The sequence below is a fragment of the Equus przewalskii genome, chromosome 9 (genome assembly GCF_037783145.1).
Source record: "Equus przewalskii isolate Varuska chromosome 9, EquPr2, whole genome shotgun sequence".
In the NCBI taxonomy this organism is placed as follows: Eukaryota; Metazoa; Chordata; class Mammalia; order Perissodactyla; family Equidae; genus Equus; species Equus przewalskii.
The window spans coordinates 61,083,834-61,110,916 of NC_091839.1; the positions used below are offsets into that span (position 1 = coordinate 61,083,834).

The 27,083-nt window shown below is 40.4% G+C and overlaps 1 protein-coding gene across 2 annotated transcripts in view; it reads right to left on the reverse strand.

Moving 5' to 3' along the window:
- The window catches only part of LAMA4 (laminin subunit alpha 4), a 133,963-nt gene that overhangs the window by 89,716 nt on the left and 17,164 nt on the right, over positions 1-27,083 (reverse strand). For both annotated transcript variants that reach the window (XM_008514782.2, XM_008514781.2), the window contains exon 2: positions 8,210-8,311. In XM_008514782.2, the coding sequence (XP_008513004.2) occupies positions 8,210-8,311 (102 nt within the window). The remainder of the gene's footprint in view (positions 1-8,209; positions 8,312-27,083) is intronic.

Genomic DNA, 27,083 nt, shown 5'->3' on the forward strand with positions numbered 1-27,083 from the left:
GCTGAGTTTCAAAATAAAAGAATAGTGAGCTCCTGCTGTAAACATTTTACAGGGATTAACTAATTTAATTCTCATAATACTTCTAAGATAAGTTACTATTTTTACCCCCTACCTTTACATATGAAGAAACAGAGGCACAGAGCGATTAAACAAATTGCCCAACATCGCACAGATGGTAGATGGCAAAAGGGACATTCAAATTCAGGCAATCTGGCTCCAGAAGCTAGGCTGTTGATTCCTATGTTACATTGCTTCTGCAGTGTGTAAGAGAAAAGGCTGCTTTCCTGAAAGAGGCATAAAATGACCACAATAGAAAGTACCAGACTATTTTACTCACAGCCTGAGCTTCAAATCAGGTACAACACACTGGTCAGAATGAAGGAATCCTAATGTGGGCAACAGGCTGTCATGGTTGAACACTCTTGGGGCATTTGATCGGCCGTTAGATATGGACAATCTTTGGCCCCTGATTAGAATTACGTGAGCAGATTAGAATCCAGAGGCTAGTTCAGACTACCTTGACAGATCAATAAGAAACTGAAAAATAAAGTATGATGTGCAAGCCACAGGATGTTAACATATTTCTCTCACAGTTGTTAATATTATGTCTAGTGCTGTCAGCCTTCAGTAAATATTTGTTGGGGAAAAAAAATGAAGAGGAAGTGAGAAAGGGTAAATTAGTGAATTAGAGTGTGGAGCAAATAAAGGAAATTAACATGCACCCAAAGCCAGCTCAAAATTCGTGGCAATCTCTCATCGCAGGGGAAGCCAATGAGCCTTGCCCAACGACCAGGAATCTAAGCCATAAATAATCTGACAGGGCTGCTCGTAAACTGGGGTCAAAATTTGTCTGAGTCCTTGTCGGACAGATGAAGCCCATCTGTGCAGATGAAAACAGGCCTGTTGTAAGATCTTGGGCCATTCTTCGTGCCTGAAGTGCCTGTTAAACTGCAAAAAGGAGCTAATTCCCAAATCTATCCTCTATGGCTCGATGGATGCTTTGGAATCCTTGTTGGGGCTCTAATTCTGCCCGTGGCAGCCACGGGAGCAGTTACCCTTAAGGGCAAAGCCACCAAATCTCTCCGAATGCTCGGAATACAAACACTGACATCCTCATCTGCCTTCTTTTAAAGGGTTTGTTATGAAATTCCCTAAAAGGCATTGATGCACATTCTGGGAAATTGGCAGAGAAAGTGCTGGAAGCAGAGATAAAGATGCCTGGCTCTTCTATTTTCTAGCTGGTTGACTTTGAACAAGTCACTTGACCTTTCTGGGTCTCTATTCCCTATCTGTAAAATGAGGACCTAGACTAAGTGGCCCATAAAGTTTTTTCTAGCTCTGAAAATCTTTTACTCTGAGATTGCAAATATCCCTTTACTTTCGATGCTCTACCATTTAAAAAGCAGAAAAGAAAAAAAATGACAACAATAAATAAGTATGTTGTTTGGGGGGAGAATTTGTTTTTTAATAGAACTGACCCCACTTAAAAAATGCAAAAAGCGTTCTGAATCTTTGACCAGTGGTTGAGAAAGCTACATCTAGACAACTGATTGCACAGAAGGATCAGGAATGATGTTTGAGGACCTGCTGTGTATCCTTCACATGAGAAATGATGTCTCTCCAGGACTTGGCCACAGCACCAGCATAAAGAGGAAGAAGGACGAAAAGGATCAGGCTAGCCTTCGTGTGGTTTGTCACATGTCTCATGCAAGACTATAGTTTATCTAGATCTGTGGTTCTCAAATTATGTCCCGGGAGGTCAAACTATTCTCATAATAATACTAAGATTTTATTTATCTTTCGCACTCTCATTTTCTCTTGTGTGTAAGACGGAGTTTTCTTGAGGCTACACGACATGGAGATGTCACCACAGATTGATGCCGAAGCTGACATGAGATCCAAGTGTCTTCTATTAAGCCAGACATAAAGTATATTTTCAAGTTGTAAAATATGTTTCTATTTTATAAAAACATATTATTTATGTTAACATGCAAAGGGTTTATTATTGCTTTTTTCAAATCATTTAATAAGAAAATATTATTAAAGATTTTGTTTTAGGGGGCCGGCCCTGTGGCCGAGTGGTTGAGTTTGCGCGCTCCGCTTTTGGTGGCCCAGGGTTTCGCTGGTTCAGATCCTGGGCGCGGACACAGTGCCACTCATCAGGCCACGCTGAGGCAGCATCCCACATGCCACAACAACTAGAAGGACCCACAACTAGAATATACAACTATGTACTGGGGGGATTTGGGGAGAAGAAGCAGAAAAAAAAAAGGAAGATTGGCAACAGTTGTTAGCTGTTTTTTTAAGAAAAAATTTTGTTTTAAATTTCAAATGCAGTGAATATGAATAGATATAATCCACATAAACAAAGGTTCTTCGGCAACTTGAATAATTCCCATGAGTGTAAAGAGCTCATGAGACCAAAATGTTTGAGAACTATTGCTCTGTCTAGATCAGTGCTTCTCAAACTTCAGTGTGCACACTGATGCCCCAGGGATCTTGTGAAAATTCAGATTCTGATTCAGGATGTCCGGGGCGGGGCCCGAGTGTCTGCGTTTCTAACAAGCTCCCAAGTATTGCCAGGGCTGCTGGTCCAGACTATACTTCAAGAAGCAAGATTATAGACACAAACACCCAGTGTAGGTGCCAGTTTGCTATTTACTCAACATTGGGCCTCTAGCATAACAAGACAGTGCATTTTACTGCAATAAAGAGGGATCCAAGAGTCTCATAAATTATAAAATTCAATCTTTCTGCATTTAAGTTAGTTATTTTATTAACCACTTCATTCATTCACTTAAAAAATCTGGATTAAGCTGATATCATGACGGACAATGGACTGTGACTGTCACTAAAATGAAGAAGACCTGGTTCACTTACTTGTCATTTTGTCATTATGGGTCATTTTATGAAGAAGACCTGGTTCATGCCTTTGAGTAAGTCACAGACTTGTGAGGGAAACAGAGGTAAACAGACAATAATCTAGTGTGCTGGGTGCTATGACTGAGGGGTGGAGAAAGTACTTATCTGCCATGGGACAGAGAGGAAGAAAGGTTCTAGCTCTTCCTGAGAAGGTCGGAGAAGGTTTAATGGAGGTGGTGACATTAGAGCTAGACCTTGAAAGATAAGCAAGACTCCCAGGTAGAGAATGGGGGAACATAGGTTCAGTCACAGAGTGTGAAAGTACAGTTAGTTGAGGTGGCAGTAGAAGCTCAGTGGGGCTGGAGTAGACATTCCTGAAGGATTTTAGAAAGGAGGATGCCTTGATTAGGGTGTGTGGGTTTTTTTTTTTCTTTGAGGAAGATTAGCCCTGAGCTAGCATCTGCTGCCAATCCTCCTCTTTTTGCTGAGGAAAACTGGCCCTGAGCTAACATCCATGCCCATCTTCCTCTGCTTTATACGTGGAATGCCTGCCACAGCATGGCTTGCCAAGTGGTGCCATGTCCGCACCCGGGATCTGAAGCAGTGAACCCCAGGCCTCCAAACTGGAATGTGCAAACTTAACCGCTGAGCCACCAGACAAGCTCCAAGGGTGTGTTTTTGAAACATGTCTCCATCGCTGGTGTGGAAGACAGATTAGGGAAGGAGAGGCTGGAGCAGGGCATGGTGAGTAGTGGGAAGCTGTGGCAGCTGTCAGGGAGGGATGCAGAGGAGTGAATGAAGGCAGTGGGACAGCATGGAAGAGAGGAGGCTTTCTCCAGGTTGAATTGGCAGGATCTGGTGTCCAATTCAATCTTAGGGAAGAGGAAGAGAAAGCTGCTGAAGCATCTGGGACATCTAAGCATGGGGGATTGGCAGAATGGTGCTGCCATTAACTGAGGTGGGGAACATTAGAGGAGGAACGTGTTCAGGGTTGGGAGAAGAAGCGTGAACAATGTATAGAGAACTTATTTGCATTTGGTTCCATCATATTCTTATATTAGGGGCACAAAGCAACAGGGGACTCCACTGAGAAATCCAACTTCAAATTCTTTGGACATGCAGTTTTCTGATTTTGTTTCAAAACTTCAGCTAGCATGGAACCAAATTCATCACTATTCACAAAATTTGGGGGTTTTCCATCTTTGCAACAGATTGGAAAATTGTCAAAATTTTAATGTGAGAATTACGCACTTGATCTAGGTACCGATTTTATAGTTGCAAGCAAAACAGGAAAGAGAAGTGTCTATTACTCATTTCTTCTTGCTGTTGGACATCTAATGAGTGTACTTGTTTATCAATCACACATACTTAGTCTTACGGGGACTTGCATTGGTTGATTTGTGCCTTACACACATAATAACAGAGTTAAAAAATCAGGAGAAAAATGCTGGTATCTGCATAAACTAGGGATGTAATATCCTTGCTTTCTTGAATGAGGTTTTAATTAAGCTTTGAGAGTAATACAAAATTCATTAGCCTTCAATATACTGGATTACTTCCCATTCCTCATTGTGCTTAGGGTAGGGTACAAGTCCATCTGAATAGTAGAATCTCTCTTTTTTTTTGGCGAGGAAGATTGTCCCTGAGCTAACATCTGTACCAATCTTCTTCTGTTTTGTATGTGGGATGCCACCACAGCATGATTTGATTATCATTGTGTAGGTCTGCAGCCGGGATCCAAACCTGTGAACCCCTGGGCTGCTGAAACAGAGCATGCGAACCCAACCTCTACACTACTGGGCCAGCCCCGAGAATATCAGTATCTTTTTAATTATAAAATTATTCCAGGCAGTTGCAGAAAATTTGGGCAGGTATACTCTAAGTGAAAAGAAGAAGATAAAATCCATCTGTGTTTCCACCAGCCAGATGTAAATACATAACTGCTTCATCTGTTTCTCTTTAGATTTCAACGACATTTTTGGAGTTCTTTTAGTAGTTTCAAATCTGACTATTCTGCTTCAGATTTAGAATTTTTAAATTTTTCATTTGATTGTTGCTGAGCAGATGGAGATTTCTGCATGTTTCTAAAGCTCCTGTGGTCCTTGTACTTCCTTGAGCTTTGTTACATGGGTCCTGTTCACAAGCATTTTCAAGTAGATGTTCTGTCCCTACAGGCTTTCAGCCCATGCAGTGGGAGCCACTTAACCCAGAGCCTAGAATAGTGTCTGGAACATAGGTGGTGCTCAATAAATGCTTATTTGTTAAATGGATCAGTGAAATCAATAGACAGACCAATCCCTAATCAAAAGGAACCTGCTCAGGGAGCTTGTGCCAGTGATGAACTTCAACTCGGGTTCACTCCACTCTAGTTCTGGTCAGTGGGCTCCTGGCTCTCTCCCAGTGATGAAGCACCAGTTCTTTAGATGGTAACTGGCCTTAGTCATGGTCCCTTCTGTACCTAACCTGTAGACCTGGGATAAAACATGGGATATCTGTGACCAGGCATTCCTGCCACCAGCCATCTGTCTCCTTCTGCCTGTTTCTTCCCCTCAATTTCTTTCTCACACTTCCTTCTGGAGCCTTCCCAGAGAGCCTGCCATGTCCACTGGCCTTTGGGGCCCTGCCCAGCTGACTCAGCTGAGAACCTAGCCCAATCTGCTCCAGTTCTGACAAGATGCAAGGTGGCTCTTTGGAAAGACACCTAATACATACTGAATTTCTTCACTTAAGCCACTTCTCACTTAGCCACCTTTATGCACTTGAAGGGTTAGTGTTCCTCCTGTGAAGACATCTCTCTGCTTTTTTGCTACATCTAAAATGATACCATACCTTTGTCTAATCTATATTTTACTGTAGAATGCCTTAGTTTCTTAAATCAATTGGTAAAACATAAGGTCAAATTGAAATTGGACACTGGAATGGAGAAAGAATTAGAAGCAATTTGAGGAGGACAAGACAGAGGCATTATAAGCCTTAAAAATAAAAGCAAAATAAGATAAAATGAAATAAAAGAAAGCCTTTTCTTTTTGGTTGCTTATAGAAGATGGGAGAGATGGGTTGGGCCAGGCAAGCTGTAAGAACTGACTGAAACTCTGGTGACCACAGTAAGCTAGAAGGATGCGTTCGGGTGCAGCTGCTGTTTCTTCTCTGGCTTTCTGAGAGCTAAGAATGAGCTGGAGCAAGAGGCAAGGAGCTGAGAAACCAGCCCTACTCCACCAACGGGCCAGAATATGGATGCCAAAGGAAACAGAAAAAATTGAGTTTGATTCCAGTATGACACCGTAGACTTAATATATTTGCCAGCTAAGTGACAAAATATTCTTTCTAAACTGGCAAGCCTCTTCTGTTACCTCACTTACATTTAACTAAATACAAATTACATTCTTCTTTTGTCTTTCTAAATTAAATTTATAAGACTATATCTATATGTTTAGCTTTGGGCATAAGTTTGTGGGTGATTTTTGCTTTGAATTTCATATACGGTATATATCTTTATTGCTGTTTTGTTTGGTTTTTTACATTGAGCATCTATTACTTTAATAAGGGGAAAAAATGGTATTTCCCTCTGGGTTGGGTGGAGTCGGGGAACCACCATTAGGATGCATAGGATGGCTATTTCTTACCTTTTTCTTTTAAACGTTCTGGCTTGGAACAAAGTAAGTGCAGGAAGATTTGCAGCTTCCCTGAGTGTGGGTATAAATATTTACACCCCAGCCCTTACTCAGACTTTTATTAGAACCTCGTCTGCCCCAGGAACTGTGAAGGAATCACGTGATGATTGCCCCCTCAGATAAAAGCATGACAGCTCCTTTTCTGACTCTGTCATTGTAAGCAAGAGTGGCTTTCCTAGCTCTCTGCAGGCACTAGCAAGAGGGACATTCTTCCCCCTTAATTTATCTGTCTCCCATCTTATTGACTCCCTGACTAACAGCAGCTGATGGGCTGGCAGTCCCTCCTATCTTATATTTTTAATAAACCAGATACCAAAGAGCCATTAATTGGTCAAATTATCAGAGATGTACCTTATTAGTTCCAGTACATCCATGAGATTTTCTTTTCAAATGTCACCGGGATTAAAATAACAGGAAACCGGAGATGGAAGCATTAGAAAGGGGTGGACTTTGGCAGCTGTGTGTGCCTACGCTCCCTCGGAGGACATCCTGGATGTAACGGTTATTTAAGAAGATGGGGGAAGGGGAAAACACAGACGCCAGGACTAAAGGAACACTACAGGGATAGCAACTTTTAGTGTCTGCCACTTAATTCTCTGTCCCTAGAAAAATGGCGACTGCCAGGTTGAAAATAAATGAACATGCTCTAATTTGCATCTTAACATCATGCATGAGTAAAATAACACCTTTTTGTGCACACCTTAGGGACCACTTATAATCAAAATTATCTGTTTAATAGGGACAATTATGCTAATTTTGAGGTAAATAGGTATATTTAATTAAGCATTCCTGTAGTTTATGCAAAAATACTCCTGCAGTTTTGGAAAGCCTCTTTTGCCTCATAGAAACTTGAAGAATCTAATCTTCCTGCTATATTGTATAGCTCGTGGGGGAAAGCGTGATCTTAGGGCCTAAGTCTTTTTTTTCGCCTCCTGTGACTGCTACTAAAGCCACTTCTGGAAAATATTTCAATTCCCTACTTTTCACTAAGTTGTCAGTCCATTCAGTGAAAGTGGGAAATACGTAGCAAACACTTTTTTGCTAGAGGGCTTCTCGGTCTCCTTCATAAGTTTCTATCATGTTTCACTGAAGAACTGTCTATTGGAGTATTCAATTTCATTCATTTCAGTTAAGGGGAAAAAAAGACTCTGGGGGTTTGAACACAGAATTACAAAGACCACAGGGCCAAAAAGCTGTCATTTTTATTAGCTATTTGGTTCAAATCCTTTTTTTTTTTTTTTTTTACTAATTTTGATCTATAGACTTGACAATCACAAGTTGTAAAATAGACTGTGAAACAACTGTTTTATTCTCTTGGTTTATGCGGAGTGAAGCCAAACATATGGCAAACTATACTATTACAGAGCAATTTGGATGGATGATTTCCTCCTCTGCGTGTGATGTTCAATTCCATCACCATTGGCCTACAGCAGGAAACCAGCTGCTGAGAGCCATGGGGCAGTTACAGCCAGGAGCACACGTGCATTCAGACATGCGCCTTCGTGGCCTCTTATGATCATTGGCTGTTTATATGAGGTGTTTTACAGGAAAAGGTGAAGGGTAAAAAGAGAGCTTAACTAGCAGGTACGTCAAATGTCCAGGAAGAGTATTTTATTTCCACCCAAGATGCAAAGGACCAGTGGGCTATGTGAACAGTGCTAGGTGCCCCGACCTACCACACAGAGTCCAGAGCCGTCCAAGCACTCGTTGGCGTTACCGTTACAGTCACAGGGCAAACATTCTCCTGACTGGGCCCGAAAGTATCCAGCATCACATTTCTGAAACAGACACGATAAAAGCGTTCTCATTATTGAAAAGATTAATTTTGGCCAATGTCTTCTGAGCGAAATAAGAGGAGATGATTATTAAACTATCTAAATATTTCTTTACAAAACATACTAGAATGAACTATTATGACTACCATTCAGTGATGTATATCCAATTTTCTTTTTTATGTAGTTTCCCCCTCCTCTTTCACTCTGCAGGAGAACAGGAACACATTTAACACCGTCGCATGGTTGTAAGGAAGAATAGGAAGATTTTAGGTAAGAGTAAAGGAGAAAGAAACTTTCTAATGTTTTCTTCCAAAACAAAGCCAAACAAAACCATGACTGTTAGTCAGGGTGAGGAGCCACATCATGCTCCCTGTGAATAAAGACTACGGTTTCAGAAATTATTGGCCATGGCCTCACAACTTGGAGTTGTGTCTTTCATAAACTTGGGCTCTTAAAAAATTCTATTTCTTCAGATCCTAAACTTTTAAAGGGAGGAGTAAGGAAGTTAATGAATTCTTACACTTATCAGTCCTGTGTGGGTGCTGTTCATAGATCTCATTTATCCACAGAACTCAGTGAGGAATGTGTTATTTTCCTTCATCCTAGTGATGAGATAATTAGACCCAGAGGTGCTCAGTGGCTTGTGTTGGTGTTGAACCATCTTGCAATGTACCAGTCCACTTGCACAATGATGAGCTGCCCTCCCCAAATGTCACTAATGCTCCAGTTGAGAAACTTTGTGGGACTGTTCCTGGCTTATGAGATTGGGCTTATGGATATGTATTTCATGTGCCTTTGGAATGTCTCAATGATGCAAGGCAGAAATGGCGTTATAGGCCTGGAAGTTCACTCCCCTGCCCAGCAGACAGATTTAGGTCTAAAGAATTCCAGACAGATAAGAATCTAGATTGTTTCCACAAACTTACAGAGGACGAGATTTCACATCACACCCCTCATTGACTCATTGTAGTTCGTACTGTCCCGGCTACCAGGAAATCTTTCATTATATCTGGCTGAAGTCCCTCTGACTGCTATGCAAACCCACTTCCTTTTACCTTTTCCTCTGTAAAGAAAGGATCACTAGTCACTATTCACAGTATAAAAACACCACCAGTTTGGGTCCTAAAACTAAAGTTTAATATTTTCCATTTGGAGGAAGTTTAATAGGGAATAATAACATTTGCCCGTCAGGAAAAGGCAAAGAAATTCCAACTTTCTGCGTGAGGAAAATAAGGCCGAGAGGGTCCAATTTATAATTTATAATGAGTATTTGTGGCTGATTGTACCCTTTTTCCCAGTTTCCCCTAGGGAACAAGAGAGAGGGAAAGGTGCTAAAATTACAGCAGGAAGCATTGAATTTAGACCATTTAATTTCACACGTTTTTGACTTTTATTTCAAAGTATGAAAAAAATATGTGTTTTCCTGGTGATGCAGTCACAGATATAAGTATATATATCTCACAGAAAGAAGATTCACAAAACAATAATTAACCTTACTATGTGCCATGTATCTTAAGACTCTATTTTATTTAAAAACATACCCTGGTCATGAGACATAAAATGGATTTGATGACCCATGACTGTGTTGCATTCTGGTTTGACAGCAGGAGGGTTTTCGTTATAAAAGGAGTGGGTAAGAATGGTGAGGGGCTTAGTGTTAATTATCTCAGTAGTTTCCAAAACCAGGTTTCCCAGCTCTCTAACTGACCACCGTACTCCAGACATCAGGGAGCTCCTGATTCAGTAGTGCTGATGGTGAAGCACAAGACTCTGCATTTTTAAAAATATAAATTTTGTAATTTTTTTCTTTTTTCTTTTGTTTTTTCTTCTTCTCCACAAAGCCGCCAGTACGTAGTTGCATATTCTAGTTGTGAGTGCCTCTGGTTGTGCTATATGGGATGCCACCTCAACATGACCTGATGAGCCATGCCATGTCCTCACCCAGGATCCGGACCGGCAAAACCCTGGGCGGCTGAAGCAGAGCATGCAAACTTAACCACTCTGCCACGGGGTCGGCCCCATAAATTTTGTATTTTTTAAAAATGAGATTGGATTGGTGGTTACCATAGGGGAGGGGGGAGGGCTAAAGGAGTGATTAGGCTCATGTGTGAGGGGATGGACTATAATTAGTTTTTGGGTGGTGAACATGATGTAATCTACACAGAATTTGAAATATATTATGATGTACATCTGAAAGCTATATAATGTTATAATCCAATGTTACTGCAATTAAAAGAATTTTTAAAAATTTTTTTTCCAGTTTTATTGAGATATAATTGACATATAATATTGGGTAAGTTGAAGGTGCACATGTTGACTTGATACACTTATGTATTGGAAAATGATTACTTACATAAATGTGTTAGCTAACACTTCCATTGAGTCACATAGTTACCATTTCTTTTCTGTGGTGAGAACAATTAAGACCTACTCTCTTAGCAGCTTTCAAGTGTCTAACACAGGATTGTTAACTATAATCATTATGCTCACATTGGATACCCAGAACTTGTTAACCTTATAACTGGAAGGTTGTACCCTTTGACCAACGTCTCCCATTTTCCCCACCCTCAACCTCCTATAACCATCATTCTGGTCTCTGTTTCTATGAGTTCCAATGACTGGGGCTGAGAATGGAGATGCATTTGGAGGAGAAAAGCTCCCTGGTGGTGGCAGGGAGTCTGGTAATGATGCCTGGAAATGATACAGGAGAAGATTGATTTGTACCATGAATGATAGTAAGGACTCTCCTTTGGCCTGAGGAATCAAGTTTCAGTGAGGCGTTTTGAACTGACATTACTTTAAGTCATTTCTGCAGCTCTTTCTTCTGAAGAAGACAGAGAAAATTAAGATTTGCCATGAATAAATGCATCATTTTGAATGTGACAGTGGCTAACCCCTTACGTCTCTTGAGGTCCTGGCTAAATCAAGAGATTCATTTTTAAAAAATAAAAATAAAATTGTCACAACATAGAAAAAAAAGCAAACAAAACAAAAGCTTGATAAATTTTGCATTTTAGAATAGCTTTAAGGGCCAGCCCTGGTGGCCCAGTGGTTACGTTTGGCATGCTCTGCTTTGGCATCCTGGGTTCAGTTCCTGGGTGTAGACCTACACCACTTGTCTGTCAGGGGCCATGCTGTGGTGGTGACTCACGTACAAAAAGAGGAAGATTGGCAGCAGATGTTAGCTCAGGGCAAATCTTCCTCAGGAAAAATAAATAAATAAATAAAAGCTTTAAGTTTACAGAAAAATTATGAAGGATCTGTATTTTTAAAGAGTCCCTTGAGGATTCCAGTGTGTGACCAGGTTTGGAAGGATTGCTTCAAAGCATCTATGACAGTGCTTTGTATATATTTGTTGCTCAATGAGTGCTTGTGATGTGAATGGTTTGGACCAGGATAGGAAATCTGAGGCATATGTGCTGTTGGAAACCAATGCCTTATACTGCGAATCCACTCACCATTCTCTGCTAGGGCTGGATTTAGTCTCCAACCTTTTTCAACACAGTCCGGGCAGCCACTGACTAGATTAGACTGTGTGCAAGATGAAATCTTTATGTTATGCCAAGTTTAGAAGGAGACTTCGCTCTGGGAGTTGGTCATTATCCGCTTATCCACTCCCCAGACTAAGGCTCTGATCTTGTGTGAAGGATGACTTGGCTCCAGTCTCTTACACTGTGGGAGATGGGAAGACAAAGGGAGGCAGGAATAGAGTTGTGTGGGACAGTCTTTTGGGTGATATTTTCTAATTCATCTATCCAGAGAGGAGACACCATTTTTAAATTCACATAAAGGCACCATACAGGCTAATGGAAACCCTGGGCATGGGGAGCTTCCGAGGCCGTTACTAAAGCCTGTGCACTGGATACCTTGGACCTTGTGTTGTAGAACTGGAGGATTCCTTGGAATGTTAAATTGCTAAGAGGTTCAAGAGAGGTCTGAGCATCCTCAAGGAAGAGCTGTTTAACGTCGTTTCTTTTATGCAGAAACATTTTGTCACGGCTCCAGAAAGTTCTGCTAATTTTTACTGAATCTCTTCTTGAAATTTTATAGAAACTGGAAAAATTGACCTTTGTTATAATACTAAAAGGTAGATATTTTCAAGAATGAAAGTAGAGCTTTGTTTAGTTTTGTTCCTGGTTAACACTCTCTCCCCTTAGTAATTCTAAGACCCCTTCTATTTAGAAGTTTGTGGAAGCTGAATGGTCTTCCCACAAAGAAAATAATGTCTGTCTGCTCTCTTTTGGAATATTTTCTAGCATTTATTAGACAAAGATAGAGTTTATGTATATATGTGTGTGTGTAAGCAAACGAAGAAGTCTTACAATCAATTTTCAGATGCTGTACTGAACTCTTTCCCACAGAAAAGAATGGCCTGAGCTGACAACTGCATAAATGCAAGGGTGGCTCATCCTAGCAGTCAGAGGATTTGTAGCTTCTGAGATGGTGCCATGCCTTTAAAAAAAACTAATAACTATAAGAAGAATAATGATGATAATTATAATGCAGTTACCATTTATTGAGGGCCTGGGTACCAAGCATTATGTTAAGTGCTTTATCCATCTTATGGTATTTGCTCTTCGTGACAACACTGTGAATTAGGTATAACTATCTGCATTTTAGAAATGAACAAATTGTGGGTCAGAGAAGATAAGAAATGTGTCCAATGTCACCCAGCTTTGGAAAGGGTTCAGACTGATCCAAAACTTGTTCTTTCTTTACTATAACGTCTACCCTTCACAAATAAATAAAGCTAAAAAAATTATTTAATTGAAAGTTTCATTAATTGGACATACATATCTAGTATGTTTAAGTCACTGCATTGGTCCTGTTGTATAGTTCTCTCATTTTAACCCACAATAGCTCTCAGAGGGAGGTTCTATTACCCTCATTTTACAGATGAGGTCTTTGTGGCTTATAGGCTTTGTTATCCAGACCAGGGAACACAGATAAGAAATGGTGGACCCAGCATTTAGATCCTTCATTTGACTCCCAAGTTTGAGCCCTTAACCATCTGGTCTATCATTAATATCTATTAACCTAACCCTTCTTATTGGGCATTCAGGTTATTTCCAAATTTTGCTGTTAAAAGCAGTCTAAAGCAGGCTGAAATGAATTAAAAAATGTGAAACCTTTCCTTTAAACATCAGAAAAAAAATCTTAAAAAATAGATACTTGCTTAAAATTATATAAAGTTATTAATATATAAAAACCACTGAATGGGAATATTTACCTTTTAAAAAATTTATTTCAGCCAAATTGTTGTTTTGACCAATTACTTTCCACTAAGTTAGCTGTAGACCATTTTCAGCTCTCTGTTGTTAAGCCACTGTATTGTTACAGCTTGCCTCCTGCTCTAACTCACACTAAGATTGAGTGAACATTTACTTCTGCCCTTGAAGAATGTGAGCGAAAATTGCCATTTGCTTACTTTGTTATAATTAGCGTGGTGTCTGGCTTGGAGTAAAAATCAATGTATGTGTACCTGACTAATTTTACATTTACGGAAATTAGAACTAGATGGAACTTAAGGAGGAAATTAGTGTGTGGTATACCCACGTGCCACTTATATTTAAAGGAACTGGAAATGACAGTATATGTTGATATCATTGTACAAGGCACTATTTCCAGAGGTCCATCCTGTAATCACAGTATTAATTATTTCACAAGATCTAATTACAAGAAAGTTTGTTTTTTAACAAAGAGGATAACATTTATACAACTGACTGATCATTTTTGTCCTCATTCAAAGAAGTCCCCTCGAGAATACTAGAATTAAACCAACAATACTGTCATAGTACAGAACGTTTTTTGAAATTTCTTAAAGTCCTTACACCATGTTCTCTGAAGGAAAGTCCAGTCTGCATCCTTGGGGTATGGCAAACTTCTGAAAGTCACTTGGACTTAATAAATAAAGTGAGTACCAAGCTAAGCAGTACCATTTTAGGTTAAAAACTTTCACAAAAATCTCGCTGTGCTTTCCAAATATTGTCACGGAGGAGCGAATTAATCAGCCACAAGCCACTATTTTTGCAGAGATACTGAATTTCTGGAAGCTTTAGAATATCTGTTGAAAAGCTTGATTGACTAAAGAATTTAAATGCTCCAATAGCATTCTCTAGGAATCTAAGGTCCCCAATCACCCACTAAAGCAAACTAATGATGGCAAACATTGACCAGATGTAGGAGGAACCCGAAGTTGTCATTTGAGGGGGTGAGACACATCTTGAGATCTCTGAGTAGGTATTTATGTCCCAAAGAAAATCAGACCCTAGTTCCAGCTCCAACAAATGACAACGAATTAATTATAATGAAATTCCATTACAAAGAACGCACTGTACAGCCAGGTACCTATTCTAATAGGACTTGACCTATAATTGGAACAGATATTTTCATTGCGTCTTCAACCAAGGATCTACAAACATTTTACAAACATCAACTCATCTTGCTTTCTGAATTAGACTTCTAGAATTTTGATTCATCAACTTTTGCTTTAGTTTACTGAGGCTCAAGGTGGAAAGCATTAAAAACAAACAAACAAACAAAAACCTTTCTGAATTCATTTACTTGGGTCCAGAATCATTGCTATCTTGCAAATTAGTATTCTTCAAATTTAACGACCCGCATTCAATTATCCTTCTGCTTAGGTTTTGGTATGTATATAGTGAATCCAACTTTCTCTTGTTTCCAGGAGATGATGGTTTTAGCTGTAGTTTTAGTTTTAGTGAATTCCTTTTTTGTTTTAGTAAATGAGTCACCTTAAAATTTGTCACCTTAAGATGGACAACTATGCTTGCTTAGGAGCTAAAGCTTTGCGCCTTCACTCAGAGCCTGTGGGTCTTGACAGTGCTGACTTCCATCTGCTTACAACTTGAGCAGACTTAAGAATCAGATAGTATTCAGGGACTTTCTCATAGGGACCAATAGTTTAATCTATACAAAAGTATCAGTCTTGGCTTTGCTGGGGAGGAGTGACTTCTGAGAACATGTGAATTCACTGCGAGGGTAGGCCTCTCACAGGCCACTATTTCTACGTCTGTGAAAATAAAGGATAAAGTACCTGGGATGGAAAGCAGCTCCGAAGTAAGCTATTGATAACTTTTGGTTCTATATTTTTTCAAGTAGGCTTAACATGTCCTGATTGTTCATCTACAAAGCTACAATCAAAGTGCCAAAATAAGTTGAATGCATTATGCACTGTGTCACAGTTAGCACAAAGTTGGCTTCTTGGTTGATCGTATTTGAATACGGAGAGAATTACCCATGTATCCTCCCTAGGGTCTCTTTAAGCTCTTGTTTGCGTAATTGAAATTCCCCACATTTCAATAGGCAAAGTTCATTTTCAGATTTTGACGGTGATTTCACCATAGTTTGATTAGGAAAGCGGTTTCCACATTCCTCAGAGGTTTCTCCAGTTCAAAGGTATTTCTTCTCAGGATCGGCGTTATAAAGCTAGGCCAGCAGTTAGACACAAGCAGTGGCGCTGCTTTCTCCTAGTTGGCTCTTCGAGCTACCTTAGTGCTTATTGTGTAGGCTCCATGTCTGCCAGGCCTTGGCCAGCTTGCAAAACACTCCAACTCTCAATTTAATCACTGAATGAACTAGAGACAATGGTTTAGGTCCTGAGGAATTCTGAGGAGCACAGAGCCGTCATGACCACAGTGAAGCCAAGTCCTTTAATTTTGTGGAGTGGAGACATATTCATCATGGCATTGATGTAACTATTCCTCAGCCCTCTTTATGAGCCTTGTGGGTATTCTCTCAGGCATGGAAACCAGTACTCCGCTCAAAGATCTCAAACAACTGTTCCCAAACCCTGCACTGGATCACATGCTTATTTGGACTGGAGATACCAACAGACTTGGGCTGTGATGAAGTACTTACCATACTTGCTAATAAATAGCTTGCTTTAGCTGTATAACTAAAAGGATCAAACAAGAATGTTTAACGCCCTAAAGCCATAAAGACTTTCCTTTTGAAGTGTTGGATTGGAGGATAATTATGTTCATTAATACTAACGAAACTTTCTTTAATTTTATCCTTGAAAAGTTACTTAAAACATTTTTTAAGTTGCTCATTTATAGTAGCAATTGCCACTTATATAACATAATGGGGCTTTAGTGGTGCCTTTTTTCCTTCGATTTTTCTAGAAAAAAATCTGCTAACATCTGGCTTTCGGCTCCGGGTCCTCCTTGCGTTGCCTCATGTAACTAGCTTGTTCTTTTCACTCCTCGCCTTCCAAGCTGTGGTTACACAACATAGCCTCTGCCAGATTTTTTTATATTTGAAAACTGACTCAGTTTTATTTAATTTACTGGGGCAAATGCCATGGACACATTTCCAAGAAAGGAAGAGATGAGGACCACAAGGGCCAGCTATAAGAACAGGGAAAGAGAAATGACTTCAGAGTGACAAGCATTTAGGGGATTTTGATATGACTCCTTAACCACTCAGCAGGAACCAATGTTGTGAGATGACAGACATCTCTGTCATCTTTACCTGGGTTTTTATGAATAATAACAGCTGATAGCAGACACCAGGCACGGAGCTAAGGACTTTTTATAGACATTCCAATTTGATCTTTACCATTAATGGCCCACTGGATTGCAGATGTCTGCCTAAACTACCTTTTCTTTCCACAAGAAGCTGGGAGGTTTAATTGTCTACGAACTGATGATGGCTGCCCTTCAGTTTGCCCAGGGAAGGCAACAGTGCTTCTTTGGGTGGGTTCTGTGCTTTGGGTGTTCCTTCAGTTTCCATTGCTAGCAGATGTACCTGCTTCTATCTTGAGGTACTCTGTGTACTTCAGTGCTCCCGTGACCTGGATCACTCAGGATGCAAAGCAGAAAGTGACCGACAGGACATGTCATTCTCTCCTTATGCCCCTCCTCATGGGTTTATGCATCACTGAAGAAATGCTAGTGAATTAGTAGGAAAGGAGAAACGCATCCCAAACCGTTACTGTAGTCATTTATTCTCAGGAGATGATCTTGCTTCCTCTTTCAATGAGAAAATAGACGTCATTGGGTGGAAAATCTCATCCTCTCTATCTCTCTTCTCCTCCTCAAAATTCGTCTTTGCCTTGACTCATCCTGATGTCATCTGGCCACGAAAGAGGAGGTAGTACTCCTCTTCTTAGGCAAGACTAATCCTCTATCTGTGGTCTGAGACCCACACAGCTGTGGCCTTCAGGTCCTATTCCATCACCTAGCCTGCCTCCCTCATACGCCATCCATCTCTTCGCACCCACAGGGTTGAGGAGAAGCACGGTACAGTTAGGTGCTGGGTCCTATGTTGTATGATACTTGACTTCTTCCCATGAACTCAGATTCTAAGAACACCTTCCCTCAGCTCTGCCTTCCTTTCATTTGCTCTTGCCTAGCCAAGCTTTGTGAGTGAGAACTCAATTACACTGCCTCTGCTTCCCTTATGCCAATCTGTGCCTCTACCCATCATCTGGCTTCTGCCTCCATTGTGCCACTGAAAGTGCCCTCACAAAGCTGTTGAGTGATGTCTTTGTGACTTTGCTTTTCCAATCTTACTTGTTCTCATTCCGGTAGTTAACATTATTGACATTCCTTCCTTGAAATTCTCTCCTGTCTCTATTTCCAAGACAAATCTTCTTTGAGTTTTTCTCCTGCCTATCTTTCTCAGTATTTTGGTGGGGGGAGGTGGTTCTAGAGGGGAGGAAGGTAGGGTTGTTCCTCTTTCTCTTCTGCCCCTACATTGTTGGTATTCTCCAAGATAACCTCTTTATCCCTCTTATATACCTAGACACTTTTGTGGGTTATGGCAACCTCTCCCACAGTTTCATTCTCCATCTGTGTTCTGGTGACTCTCAAACCTCTTTACATATCCCTGACCTCACTCTTTCACACCACACTCTTGTTCCCAAGTGCCTGTTAGACAAGCCCATCTCCAGTTCTACAGGCACATGGAGTTAGATGTGTCCCACACTGACCTTATTATATTCTCTCCCCAATCTATTTTTCTCCTTATATCTCAGTTAATGATAAACATTATAGAACATAAAAGGAAAAAGGAATGGGTTAATATTTTTTAAATTAATACTTTTAATTTAATACTTTTAAAGCTGTGTCTCCTCCTTTTCACAATCACTACGCTATGTCTTTGTTTATTTCAAATCTATGGTTTAATTGGAGATAGATGAAGTACCACAGAGGTTAGAGTCTCAAGTTAGAAACAACCTTACACAATTTGGAACTGTTATAAACTTACTCTCTCAACTAATACCTCTCTCTGTTTTGAGGTGGACTCCAGGGCTGGAAGTTCTCTGAATTAATTTCTGCATCAAATACAATGTTTATTAAAAGTTAAGTAATTGGAATGTGCTAATTTGAAGCTTACATATTTGTTATATTATTAAAACCCAACAGTAACCACAGCAACTGCTTAGAACTTAGACAACAAAAGATTTTTCAGGGAGGAGAACTTTGTCATTGACATTGTTTAGAATTGCTGGCACATGGTGATAACAAAAACCAGACTGTGGTTTACTAAGTTTTATTATTGTTTTAAAATTCTCTAAACACAGTGTGCCCCTCCTTGCCTCCACCTGGGTTAGACTGTTGCCACCTCCTGTCCCCTTTCGTACTCTGTTACCTCATAGAGTTTACACTCTGCCTTGGAGATAGTTACCAAGATGTTTCTTCCCCTGTGTTCCTAATACCACTGTTTAGTTCAGAATCTTGGTGTTTCTCTGCTGGATAATCAAAATTACCTCTACTCTGCTCTCTTGGTCACCAGACTTTCTCCCTTCCAGCCCGTTCTTTATTACCAGAAATAATTTTAAAAAATCTTATCATACTACTCTTCTGCTTCAAACCTCCCAATGGCTCTTCATTCTCTGCCTACATGAGTAAATAAAATTCCTTAGCATGACATACAAGGCTCTTCTTTGACAATCCAACCCCAATCTGTCTCTTTAGGGTCAACCTCTGTTTCCTCGGCTCTAATTAAATGACATATTTCCCCCTCACCCCAATGTCCTCTTGACCACATTGACTTTGCACATACCGTGCAAAGAGGTTTGGAGTGTCTTTTTCCCCTCCATCACCTGCGAATCTTCCTCAGTCTCAGACTCAATCACTCTTCCTCTGTGTTCATGTGGCATTTTGCACATACCTCATTAGATCACGTGCAGCACGTTATTACAATTTTTAATTTACACTCCTGTTTCTCTGAAATCACTGTAGGCTCCTTGAAAACAAGGAGAGTGTCTTATTCATTTTTGTATCCTTGTCACCTATCAGAGTGATTAGCAAATAGCAAGCAGATGCTGAAAATATGTTAGTTGAAAAAGTGGATTTGAATCTGCAAAGAATGAACCAAGTGACGGCAAATCTTGTAAAAACTTTGAAGAGCAATTTGGCAAATCTCACAAGTGAAGATCTCTAATCTTGAATGAATCTTTAAAATATAATATTGAGGAAAAACGCCAGTGGCAGAATAGAAACAGTATTGCATTTAAAAACATGCAAATGATATTATACTATGCATTGTGTAGGGGCACACACATATAAAGAGAAGTATAAGAAATGAATGGGAATCTAAGAAATCAGGCCATTTAAGGGTAAAGGAGGGGAGTGAAGTTGAGGAAGGATATTTGGGCTTCACCTTTTCTGGCAATATTGTATTTCTTAAGCTAGATAGAGGGGATACAAATGCTCATGAAAGAATAAAAGAAAGAAAGGAAGAAAAGAGGGAAGAAAAACAAAAGCTCCCACTGAGGTTGGCTGAATATTGAATTTCCCTGTCTAGATCTGGTGAGGGCTCTCAAACATCACCTCTGGGAAGTGACTAATGTGGTCTCAACAATAGATTCAGACGCTTGTGTATAATTTCCCTAACTTCCTTGTTATTCACTTTATGTACCATTCTCGTTACACACGGTTAAGAAAATAAGCGTAAGAACATTCCTTACTTATTTTGTTTTTCCTCTGTTTTTCATCTTACAGCTAGCAGCTACTTCATCCCATGTGGAAGCCTTTCACAAGTCTGTATGTCTGTCTCAGTTAAAGCATATGTTAGCTTTTAGGTTCCTCTAAAATGTTTAAGTGATTACTTAATGGTACTTTAATTGAAGGCAGAGGTAAAAGATGCTCAAAATAGTGAACAATACTCCCATTTTCCAATGACTGAGAAACTAGAATGTTAAAATCCAAGTCAGAGGGTTTACAGGTTAGTTTTCTGTTCTAAGAGGGGAGTTGGGGTCCAAACTCAGAGAACTCAGCCTCCTCAGGGACCAAGACAGCTGATAATGGGAACTCAACCATCTCTGGCTTTAGATTGGCAGGACATGGCAGAGTGACCCACAAGCCCAGGCTAAAGGTTGCCCTCTTCAACTGGCCTGGAGCTGAAAAGGGGGATTAGGGACGGGCTATGCAATGATTCAAACCCAATGAAGCTGAATTGTGGGAGAATTTAAGATTATGTTCTTAAAGTTTGATAAATTTTTTGGGCATAATCTCTTTTCCATTATTCTTTCACATGAAAGTAAAATAATTTGTGAATTAAAACAGCTGATTGCAGCAGTGCTTTTGGAAAGAGTTCCTCTACCAGAAAGGAAATGGAAAAAGCCATGAGTTTCTAAAGAGAGGTTGTCACTGATATAGTTAATTAGTCAATCAGGGGCCCAGGAAACAGAATTTACTCCAGAGGGTTCAAATGAAAGAATGAAGAGACAAGAATGGATGGGTGGTTTATAGAAGCATGGACAGGTTAAGGCAGCAAGGATGGAGAGGCAATGGGAACAAAGGCCTACCACCCCCAGGGGCCAAGGAGCAGGGAAAGCTTGTTACACTAACCCAGGGAGAGGCCAGAGCTGTGGAGAGGCTGCCATGGGAGGTGCAGTCTTGGGAAGACACAGCTTGCACCCAAGAGGCAGGGCTAAGGCATTGAGGGAACAGGGCAGAGCCACCCCATCTCTCCCTTCTCCTCTCTGGCTCAGCGAGGGAGCCTAGAGGCTGCAGTCTTCAGAGATTGGCCTCTGGAGGCAGAGAAAGGCATGCAGACAAGCAGAGCTAGGATCTGGGGGGAATGGAGCGGGGCAGGTACAGAGTAACCAGCGCCCTCTCATTCCCAGGGGTGTGGCCGGAGAAGGTGCTCAAGCAGCAGTTGGAAATAATTGGCCTGCCAGCTCTTTATCTGGGGCCTATTCAAATGGTCTAGGAGACGTGTGAAATGACATCTGATTGCTTTGCTTTCTCAGACAGTCCTAGGCCAAGGCCTCTTTCAAATAATCAAATAGCCTTTCCCAAATCTTTTAAGGCTCATTCAAAAAATGTGAATTTACCAATTAGGGTGGTTTTAAACCCTGAAACAGAAGCAAAGTCAGCTTTCGCTAGAAAATTATTAAATGTGATACCATAAAGTACTGTGGCTGCATGGATTAAGCTAGAACTAGGCCAAGAGTTTAGGATTGTTTATATCCAGCTTCTTTCTAGCCATACCTTCCCCGTGGTCCCACTCCTCACTGTCCTTGTTGGTGGAGAGCAAGGCAACTCCTTCGTGTTTTTCTACCTCCTGAGAGAGCCCTGAGCTTCAGCCTTCCTCAGGCACAAGCCTCTGAAATCAGACAAAACCATGGCCACACGCATTATCTCCTCCAACATCCTGAAAACAACTTTACGTTTTATAGAAATTTAACCAACTCTGGAAAGATAACTATTCTTGTTGAAATGGAAAGGTCTTTGCAGCTGTAATTATTCTAAACATTCATTTGGTGGTGAAACAGATTTTTAAGTGGTTCCATTAGGGGCGATAGTCAGGAAAAAGCATAGTTACAAATGTCTCTTAGAAGACGATATTTTTGGCGCAGCAGTAATGGACTGAGAAGAGCTAACAGATTGAATTCGATCCTTCCGGGGGTTGAAATTGCACTATCTAAAGGTGGACGCACTTCACATATTTAGACTCTTCCATCATAGTCTGTAACACTGAGAAAAGTAGCATATTTCCCCTGTTCAGTTGATGGAGCATATTTTCAGGGATCCTAAGTAGATAAGGATTTGTATTCAAAGGTGGGATTCCTTTCAAGGAATCAATTTTGATAGGTTTCTCAATGTAATAGCAATGAATTACTTGTGAAATTAAGAGCATTTCATAGGTAAGGAGAAATTTTGTTTTTCAAATGTGTTCTCTTTTTTTCTTATTCTTCCAACAGCTAACAAATCCTTTCTCCTACCCCCTGCCCCAGTAACACCTACCTTTAGGTAGTTTTTCTTTAGCATTTGCACCCAAAATTGCCAGAATCTGATGAAAATCTAGTCTTTGGCATTTTAAGAAATGCACACATGTGTATCCATGTTCAAGTCCCAATTTGTTGACTATACATCTGGCAGCCACTCAGTAAATATTTGCTGAGCAAATGAATCAATTTCTCCTCCAAATATGCTAGCATTTAGGATACAGCCCGCTTCTAGATCTCACTGATTGATCTCCCGTGAGCATCGAGGTGATACACTATAATTTATTTCCTACAGCAGCCATACTTCCCTATAGCTACATCCGTTGGCGACACCTTGGAGCCGTGGAAAGCGTGAGAGCATCTGGATTCCAGTTCTACTTCTACCACTGGGGGACCTTGCCCAAGTTATTTAACCCTAGGTCTCAGTGTCCTTTTCTGAAAAAATGGGAGTGATCGCCATATTCTCTCCTAGGGCAGCTGTGAGAATCAACTAACATTGTGCATTAAAGTCCAATAGCAGGGCGTGGAAGGGGTTCAATAGCTACCAGTTTCCTCCCTTCCTTTTGGACGTGTCTGTGCCAGTGTTATCTGTTTAACTGGTAGCTCTTCAGTGAGCTCAAACCATTTCTTTATGGCACACAGCTCAGCAATAACACCTGAAGTTACTGGTTCATGGTCTTTCTTCCTCAGAAGACTTAATGCCCCAAGAACAGAAACTGGATTTGTGTGATTTGTCACTGTGTCCTCAGTGTTTGCATAGCAGGTGCTTAACGAATATGTGTTGAGCATATCCGGGCATCACAGAATCACAGGGCTCGGGAGCTGGCAAGGATCTTGGTGGGCACCTCGTCTAAGCCCTCATTTTAAACTTGGGAAAACAGACCTAGAGAGTAAGGGGCTTATCAAAAGTCATTTACACAGAGCAAGTTAATGCTCCCCCCCACCCCCCCGCCGGTGCTCCTTCCAGTGAACCGCATTTCTTGATGATGATGAAGAAGAAAATGATGTTGAGAATTACAGCGGTTGTGCTGAAGCTCACACCTCTTCTGGCGCTGCAAACAGGCTCGGACTGTCCACCTCTGCCTTTCTTAGGCATATCTGGGATAAAAATCAACTCTGCTCATGGTTATCCGATTTATCAAGAATCTCATTAAAGCTATTCCAGTAGTACTGGTTCCCTTATTTCACAGCTGAGTGCTATCATCATCAAAAGGTCTTTCTATGACTCCTGAGGCATGGGGGCAAGGAAGTGGGGGTGGGGTGGGATGGAGAAGTGAGGGCAGGTGAAGGTGGGGGAAGGCTTTTAAGCCTCGCTCAGCTTTGCTCTGAGTGTGTGGCTCAGCCAACATGGAAACATTGCCCATCAGCCCTCCATAATTACTTGGTTTGGCATATGGTAATTATTCTTAATTTAAATATAACAATTTATAGCTGAGGTTTTCCATTTTTAACACATTCTATGCAGTGCAGATTGAAATAGACTGTGAAGCAAATAATGGAGATGACTCATTTGAGAAGTCAACTCCTGTTTGATGCTGTTTGGATGACCCCCAGCTGTGTCCCTGACACCTCCCTTGTTCCATTTGAGGGATCTGACAATGGCCCTTGGAAAGGATGCTCCTTTGTGTAATATACACCAGCACGCGTGCAGGTGTTTCCCCTATGAATCAGAAGCAGATGTCTGCTTAGGCAGAATGTATGACAGCTTGACATATGTCTGGCCCCACTTAGGAAAACCATGGCCCATAAATTGGACTAATAAAATACCATCACTACAATATTGACTGGACCATGAAACCAACACCTTCGTCCTTCAACACGGAGGGAGGCTAGATTCCACAGAGGGTTTGTGGCTCACTCAAAACCTAGAATTGTGTGTTGAACCTACAGGCTGCCATTGATGTATTTTATGACACAAATTTTATGAGACAAACGACAATGAGACTCTACGCTGAGTGTTCTTATTTGTAAAACGTGAGCAGTAGTATTCATTAAGCAAATACGTTACATCTCTACTATGTGTCAAGCACCTAAAAGTCTCGGAAGGATGAATCTTCAGGTCAAGATCAAAGTATTTCAAGTGGTAGTCTGTTCAGGGACTCTGATGATGGCCATTTTCAAACAGTTCATAAATAAACAAATACATCAAACACCAACTGCTTACAGAAAGCAACACAGATGTGTTACCATCCTGAACATTTAGGTCCTTAATTTGAGGAGCTAATTAAAAAAACAAATAAAAAACCTTTCCCAACAAGTGGTAAAGCTATAGTAACAAAATTTTAACTACAATATCATGAATTGTCCATAAGCTACTTCTTTTCTTTTTAGCACATGAATGATATTCAAAATGATACAGAATTTCCACCATTTTCATGTTATTTGAGATTATTTCCTATGATTTTTCTCTGCAACTTCCCTCCCCTAAGATTTCATTTTGTGATTTTGGTAAAATACAATTTAGTTTAAATCTTTATTTCATTCAATTTTACATTTATAAGTGGTATAAACAATCTGCACATTTCTTTCTAGTAAAAATTCGGGAGGATAGTTTTGGAATTGCTTTACAATCTGATATTATCTGTTTATAGCTTTTAAATTTTGTCCCCAAATAACTGTTGTGATCCAGATAGCTATTCCATTATAGCATGTTTATAAAAGTGAAGACAAAGTACACAAACTAAAGTGAAAGAAAATTACACAGAGGAGATGACAATGCTTAGAGAGCCACACATCTATTCTATGCACCTCCACTTTAATGACAACAAAATAATATGCTTTTATGAAAGGAAATGGATGGGAAGGCTGAGAGTGTTTGATTTAAACTAATTCTGTTATCTGTCATTTGAGGGGGAAAAATTGAGCTGATTTTAAAACAATACTTTAGTTACAGATGTTTCCAGACCCCTTCCCTGATCCAAGGAAACAAAATACCATTCAGCAACAAGCCCAGATTTAGAGATGGGGCTTGTTCCAATATAAACATTTCTTAGCTAGACCTCCTCCATGAAAGTGCATAGTCAATTTTTCCATATACAGTGGGAAAGACAAAGCTTTTAACTTAAAAGGCATTCTCGTCCACAGTGCAGAGCTCCTGGAATGAATAGCCTAGGAGTGCCACGGTTCATTATAGATGTCAAGCCGAACGCTAGTTTGTTTATCAGAATTATAGGACAGAATCATGTCAGAAGGCACACATGCCACAAACGGAAAACTCGGCACTGTTTTGGCCTTCAGTATTTGGTATGCTCATTGATTCACTGTCTCTCTGTTTCACAGACTGCTGTTTACCCGGGACCCGGTTTAGGGTGTGGCGAAAAGCAGACATTCAACAAAAAACTGAGGAATGCATAAACTATTTTTTTGAGCACCTATTCTTCTGAGGGCACCTGACCAGGCAAGATGAATCATGGATACTGCTGGTCTCCAGTAGTTTAGTGGGGACATTTAGGGTGTACATGTAATTTACTATAACATATGGTACAAAGTGCTAAGAATCATAATACAATAAGAGAGGTACAGAAATGCTGGGAGGGTGAAGAAGGAGAGATTACTTTAAAGGTGGGGCTGGGGGTCCAGCATGGTTCTTTGGAGGAGGGGGCATTTGTGCAGGCTTTTCTAGAAGGAGGAAAACTGAAGCTGAACGGCTAGAAAGCATAGGGCATTTTTGAGTCACTTTGTACCAGGTAAAGAGACTCAAACTCAAATTCTTTCTGTCGTTTTATTGCTCAAGCAGGCATCCTTCTCTCCTGGTAATCTACTTCAATAAAGGCACCAGAGGGACCTGCTTTATTTCTACTTTCTAGGATCTTCTTTGGAAGGATTAGTTTAATATCAGCGACTAAACTCATGTGACACCTTTAGCAACTTTCTGGCTTACAGGATACTCATACAGAGATACCACTCTCTCTGCGCACATTGTAGACAATATTGGAGGCACGCCCTAACCCCTGAAGTAAGTGTTAGGCATGCCTAGAAGCCTCATTAATTCTCTGTGGTCACCAGGGTCCCCTGAGTGACTCTCCTGTGGTTTAAAAGTTAGGGACTTTGGAATCGACGATAATTTCCAAGTTATAACTTATGCATAGGGAGAATGTCATTCAACTATAAGAAGAGAATATTTTCGTTTTGTCTTCTTTCATTCTGTTTTCTAACGCATTTTTCCCAAAGCGAGATGAGCAAAAGAATGGTGGTGGAAATACTTGGTTTTGTGACTCTCTGAGTAGCTACAAGATTGATTTAATTATCTTAGAATCTATCAAGGAGTAAAGCAAGAACCTGGTGCACTTGGTTTTCAATACTCTACTATCAATAGCCCAGTCAATGAGCAGCAGAAATCGAGCAAAAAACTGTCCTCATTTAAAGTTTCCACTACAATTCCAGTTTTTTTCCTTTTTTGAAATTTGTAAATTTCTTAGATGACAGGAACTAAGCTCAAAGGAAATCCATGCTGACTCATGACTTTGAGGAGAAAGCACATTTTCTAGATGAAAATGAGCTTATGTGAGCAGACTGAAAAAAAAGAGATTGTAATCAAAGGAAAATCAAAACAGTTTAGATAATCTGAAA